The sequence below is a fragment of the Dendronephthya gigantea genome, unplaced genomic scaffold (assembly GCF_004324835.1).
Source record: "Dendronephthya gigantea isolate DGI-Jeju-01 unplaced genomic scaffold, DenGig_1.0 000011F, whole genome shotgun sequence".
NCBI classification, from domain to species: Eukaryota; Metazoa; Cnidaria; class Anthozoa; order Malacalcyonacea; family Nephtheidae; genus Dendronephthya; species Dendronephthya gigantea.
The window spans coordinates 3,073,994-3,080,000 of NW_021163021.1; the positions used below are offsets into that span (position 1 = coordinate 3,073,994).

The window sequence follows — 6,007 nt, forward strand, 5'->3', positions numbered from 1 at the left end:
CATGACTTGTCGAAGGGATATGGAAGATCTGAAAAGGAAAGAAAAGGAAGAAAAAAATAGAAAAGAAGAGTTAAAAAACAAGAAAGGACAGAAGATGCATGCTACTGCAGTCAGTAAAATGTGTAGTAAGTGCACAGAGGAATTTTCATATCTTTGTCTGGGGGTGGACAGATTTCTGGGAGGGGTGCCACTGCTTGGTTTTTGGCTGAAGCCTGGTGGCAAAGTCAAGAAAGTAAAGGAAAATTGGTAAAATACATAATTTGTACAGGAATGGTGGGCAAAATCTTTGGGGGGCAATATCTCAATAATCTATTTGATAAATAGTATGAAGTAATAGTTGCATGTAGCATTTATTATACTTTTTGTAATTCAGAGCGGAAACACAGCAATAAGCTTGAAAGTAGCGAATCTTCTAGTGAAAATGATGAGGATGACGAAAATGAAGATGCTGGAAAAAATAAACAACGTAAGGAAGCTTTACATATTTCTTATTCCGGCTGTATAATTTTAAAAAATCCTCCACAAAATTGCATCCAACCCTTATTCTCTGTATCAGCATTAATAGTCAGTATTGTGCAGTTCATTATTTACCTCACAAATGGTTTTTCAAGTAAACCAGTACGCCAAAGAGCAAGCAAGCTCACTGCATTAGAAATGCTCACCGACAAATATAAACAAAAGACAGAGTTAAAACAGAAGGAACTCCAGTTAAGAAGAATGGAACTTGACTTTGAGAAAGAAAAGTATAATGCAAAGGCTGAGGAAAGAAAAGCAAAGTTTCAACTAGAAATGGAAGAAAGAAAGGCATACATAGCCCTTCTACAGACAAAATCATAGTTTCTATTTTTGACAGTACTAAATGTGTTCATAAAATTTTGTATATTATTGTTACATATTATTTGAACCATATGTTAAATAGTTATACTTGAATGTTCCAGATGATGTGTTACTATACTGTGTATAAAACTATTCTGATGTTGAAGATAAATTAAATTGTTTATACTTTACATATCATTGATTTGATAAATATGTTTCCAAAGATGGGGGTTGAACACCAAAGTAGGAACTAGTTAGTGATCCATATAAACAGGTGTGGCAGTTTGTCAAAAGAGTTCCAACCAGATAGTATTTGCCAATTGGCTGAAGTAAGATCTTTTGATTTTTTTTGAAATCTAAAAATGCAAAATACTGAGCAATTTTTCCAAACCCCCATTCCACACTAACACGTAGTTTACTCATTCGCTTATTAAACTCTTGCTCATCTGCAGTTAGGAAAACACCCCGGAATGGAGCCAGTATGTTATCAGTGACACCATATGCTGGGTCGCCATAAATAATATAAGGTTCTCCATTGGGCTGGCGAATCCTGCACAACTTGTCAGCCAAGTTGCTAACACCAAGAATAAATGCATCGTGTCTTCGTCCTTCCACAGGACCGAACATGTTTGCAATAAGGCCATTTGGTGCATGGACTGACTAAAATGTATAAGTTTTTGTTTAATTTGAGAAATATTAACCCATTACTTGTCCAATAAACCAATCTCACCTTGATGCAATAAAAATTTGTACTTTATGTAGGTCAACAGTGATTTTTTTATTTTTAATGCAAACAACATTATATGAATAAATAGAAAATCACATACCTGAAATTTGATGCAGTGAGTTCTTTTATGCCCACTAAACATTATTTGCTGATTTCTAATAGGACGTGGAATTGGCCGAACGGTGCCATCAATAAACCCCCAGCATTGGGTAAGAGGTGCTCCTTTATTGTGAATTGGATTGGAAAACAGCTCGGGATCAAACCAAACTAAGTCCAGAGAGTCCAAAAGGTAGCTGAAACGGTCACAAATATCATCCAAAATCTAGAAGAATTATTTTTTTTTGCTTCCTTGGAATGTAAATGCATCTTACAGTACAGCTAGCAGCCATATTACGAAAATACTAGCAAACATTCATCGCCAATATATAGTTTCAATGTTGATAAATATCTGATGAAATTACCTTGTTAAAAATTAAACTCAACTCAGATTCACTTCTTCCAAAAATAGATACCAAATCGCACCATCTGTTTGGATAAACTAGTCTTCTTAATAAAATTATGAGTGCTTCCATTCCAGATGCTTTTGTCTTTTGAGGGCAAATATAATACGATGGAAGATTCAATGCACAATGAAGCTGATGCATATTATCCTTATGAAACCTATATTTTATAAGATGACAAAAAAAACCAATACTATTCACTCTACAATTCACTAATGACTAGTGAGTCGAAACCGATAGTATTGAAATTTGAATATTGGATTATTGCTTAATAGTTTTCGTAAGACATTGTAGTAAATATTTTAAATACTCGCCTAAACATTTTTTCACACTGCCAGTCACTAAGCTCGTCGATGTTTAGCAAAGGGCCAACTTGGTTTGGTGATGGAAACAAGCAATCCAGCAGTATCAAATCAAGATCATCCTCGTCACTGCTACTACAATCTGACTCACTGCTATCGTTAAACGTTAGGGCTGTAATAATGTCATTGTATTGTTCCCTGGTAAAAAAAGAAACAGTAACAGTCTACGTAAAGATTTTTTTTTTCTAAATTTAGCTGGAATTAATTCAAATTTTGAAAAACTGTAGCTAAACTTTCACTAACCTTGCAACTGCCGCCATGTTGAAAACACAGAAAAATTTAACGCGAAACTAAATCGCCCAAAAAATTTTCCTTCTAACTGCAAACTTCTGACCTCAAACTGCGGTTTGTCGTTCGCGGTAAAATGAAAAATACTTCAAACTAAATGTCCCTATTGTTCTTCTTCAAACTGCTAGGGTGAATTTATATAATCCAGATAATCCTGAGGGTCCCAAGATCAGGGCTAGACTAATTTTGGGTGGTGGGAGTCAGTGTTCATATATCAGCAATGAACTGACAGGATTCTCAGTCTACAGCCAAAGGGCCAAAGTTCGATAAATATAAAAACGTTTGGCTCCAACGCGACTAATGCTCAAGTTATTGATGTGATTAACCTTGGTATAGAAACTGCCCATGGAGCGAACATTGAAGTATCAGCATTCACTGTGATACTTCAATCAACGTTAATTTGTCAGCCATTAAAGAACCAGTTTGTGTTGAATGCTAGCAAGACCTACCCGCATCTGGCCAACCTCTACTTAGCTGATTACTCGTCAGGTCACCACGATGCGAAAGTGGATATCTTGATCAGTTCCGATCATTACTGGAAGATTGTGACAGGAAAAACCCAACAGGGAATAGCGGTCAACTGCCATTCAAACAAGGCTCGGTTGGGTTCTTTCTGGCCTGTTGAAAATGAATCACGGAAATCAACCCACACCAGCAATCTTGCTACAATCCATACCCTCAAATGCGCCTCTGAAGAAGTTGAATGTAAGAATGATGTCCTTGTGCAAGAGCTGAAGAGATTTTGGGACTTAGAAACTGTTGGTATTCAACCACAGTGTGTGTAGAAGAATTTCTAGAAAGTATTCAGTGTGTGGAGAATCATTATGAGGTAAAGTTGCCATGGAAACCCGATCATGCTGAACTGCCTGATAACTATGATCTTAGCAAAGGACGTTTATTACGGTTGCTGAAGCTATTGCATAATGAGCCAGAAGTCCTTAAGAAGTATGACAATGTGATAAGAGATCAGCTTAACAAGGGAATCGTGGAGTCCACACCAAAACCAAACGAAGAAATCAAGAGTATGCACTATTTACCTCATCATGCCGTCATCCGTCAAGACAAAACAACAACAAAATTGAGAGTAGTGTATGACGCCTCAGCAAAGTCAAGAGGACCTTCACTTAACGACTGCCTGTATAGTGGTGCCTCGCTGACTCGGAACATCGTTGACATAATGATGCGTTTTCGGGCCTACAAGGTGGCCTTAACTGGAGATATTGAGAAGGCTTTCCTCATGATCCATGTAGCAGAGTCTGATAGGGATGCATTGAGGTTCCTGTGGGTTGATGATGTACATAGCCCAAACCCTAAGATTATCCCATTTCAATTTACCAGAGTAGTGTTTGGTGTGTCATCGAGTCCCTTTCTATTAAATGCCACAGTAAAACACCACATTGAACAGTACAGAGAAAATGATCCTAGCTTTGTGGAAACGTTCCTGAATTTGATTTATGTGGATGACCTTATTTCCGGTGGTGAGCACATTCAAACTCTATGAAGATTCAAGAAACCGATTGGCAAAGGCCAACTTCAATTTGCGAAAGATAACCACAAATTCTAAGGAACTCCAAGAGCGGATATGTCAAGCCAACCAACTGTTGACAGGGAACGATGCATTGAGTGGAAGTATATAGCTAGAGCTGAGCCCAAGTACTTGGTTCAGGAGGAGCAGTCATCTTATGTTGGAAGTACATTGGGTCCTCGCCTTCCAATCAGTGATGATAAACAGAAAATTCTAGGAAACTTATGGGATTCATATGAGGACAATCTTATTATTGATCTCAAGGACGTTTGGGGTTGGTTGGTTGGTTGGTGAACAACATTCAACCTATGAAGAGAAATGTGATCAGTGTTTTTTCCAAGATTTACGATCCTATGGGTTTTATATCCCCATTAACAATAAATTTCAAGCTGTTGTTTCAAGAACTCTGTATGGCAAAGAGTGACTGGGATCATCCACTTCAGGGAACCCTAAAATGCAACTGGCAGAAATTAGTTGAAAACCTAAGAGAAGTCCAACCTGTTGTCATTCCGAGATACTATGTGTCTAATGTGCAGGAGCAAGTTGTGTCCTACGAGCTTCATGGGTTCTGCGATGCATCTATCAAAGCGTAAGCTGCCGTAATATACCTCAGAATCATCACACCAAAAGCATCTCATGTCCGGTTGGTGATATCGAAGGCAAGAGTGGCATTCTTAACTAGACAAACGATTCCAAGGTTAGAGTTACTCTCAGTGCTCGTCTTTGCCAGATTAATGAATGTTACTCAGAGGGCCCTTGAGTCTGTGATTGAGATTTCGAAGGTTCAGTGCTGGATGGATTCTAAAGTTGCATTGTATTGGATTACGCAGCAGGAATGGAAACAATACGTACAGAGTCGAGTTGAAGAGATCAGAGGGCTGTTTCCTGCAGAACACTGGAGTCACTGTCCAGGTGTAGAAAATCCCGCAGACATTCTATCACGTGGCATCCTGCCTACACAACTAGTATCGTCTACACTGTGGTGGTCTGGCCCAAAGTGGTTGTCTACCATAGACAACCCTGCAAAAGAGAACTGTGATAGCAATGTTGTACCTGAAGAGTGTTGAGCAGAGATGAGGGTCAAGGACCAGAGAGCATTGGACAAGAAGTCGAAGGACACTTGTTCAACGATGTTAGTGCATGGATCAGAGGATTCCATAAGCAATGTTATTAGCTGTAGAGATTACAGCAGCCTGGGTCGTTTGCTACGAGTTACAGCTGTCGTCTTGAAGTTCATCAAGCTGCTTAAATCAAAAGTTAGACAGGAAGATCTTTCAACAAACTCAGAAGTCACATGAGTCGACATCGAATTGGCTCAAGTTCTATGGATCAAGGAACTACAGGTCAAACTGAAAATGAACAAGAAATTCAAGGAGTGGAATCAAGACATCGGCCTGTTCACAGATGAAAGCGGAGTCGTCTGATGCAAGGGAAGATTATCTAACTCTAACTTGCCATATTCAGCAAAGTATCCAATCCTGTTAGATACAGCTCACTACCTTACCATGTTAATCATACGGGATTGTCATGCTCGAGTAATGCACAGGGGAGTAAAGGCGACGTTAACAGAACTTCATTCCAAACTCTGGTTAGTTTGTGGAAGGAGCTTTGTACGAAAAATCCTTTTCAATTGCGTTACTTGCAAGAAGCAAGATGGTAGAGCATACAGGACACTTAACCCTCCACCATTGCCCGAGTTTAGAGTAAAAGCACCACCATTTACATGTTTGTTGGTTTGGACTACGTCTGTCCCTTATATGTGAAATCAATGAGCGATTTAGACGAGAAG

General features: G+C 38.8%; 2 protein-coding genes across 2 annotated transcripts; one reads left to right on the forward strand and one right to left on the reverse strand.

Annotated features, from left to right (window-relative positions):
• Positions 1-1,011: 1,011 nt before the first annotated feature.
• On the reverse strand, positions 1,012-2,115 carry LOC114518718. Its single transcript, XM_028538717.1, has 3 exons — positions 2,005-2,115; positions 1,644-1,865; positions 1,012-1,476 (listed from the first exon to the last, which is right to left on the reverse strand). The coding sequence occupies exons 1-3, from the start codon at positions 2,113-2,115 to the stop codon at positions 1,012-1,014; spliced, it is 798 nt and encodes a 265-aa protein (XP_028394518.1).
• A 675-nt stretch (positions 2,116-2,790) lies between these two features.
• Positions 2,791-5,285, forward strand: LOC114518719. Its single transcript, XM_028538719.1, has 6 exons — positions 2,791-2,822; positions 2,926-3,468; positions 3,579-4,171; positions 4,259-4,492; positions 4,621-4,807; positions 4,949-5,285. Exons 1-6 carry the CDS (start codon positions 2,791-2,793, stop codon positions 5,283-5,285), a joined length of 1,926 nt encoding a protein of 641 aa, XP_028394520.1.
• Positions 5,286-6,007: the final 722 nt, after the last annotated feature.

Coding starts and splice junctions, on each gene's coding strand:
- LOC114518719 (XM_028538719.1), top strand. CDS start 2,791: ATGTCCCTATTGTTCTTCTTCAAACTGCTAGG. Junction 4,172..4,258: donor GGATGACCTTATTTCCGGTG/GTGAGCACATTC, acceptor ACAAATTCTAAG/GAACTCCAAGAGCGGATATG. Junction 4,493..4,620: donor TGATCTCAAGGACGTTTGGG/GTTGGTTGGTTG, acceptor TGTTGTTTCAAG/AACTCTGTATGGCAAAGAGT.
- LOC114518718 (XM_028538717.1), bottom strand. CDS start 2,115: ATGGAAGCACTCATAATTTTATTAAGAAGACTAGTTTATCCAAACAGA. Junction 1,866..2,004: donor TGAGTTTAATTTTTAACAAG/GTAATTTCATCA, acceptor TAATTCTTCTAG/ATTTTGGATGATATTTGTGA. Junction 1,477..1,643: donor CTCACTGCATCAAATTTCAG/GTATGTGATTTT, acceptor TATACATTTTAG/TCAGTCCATGCACCAAATGG.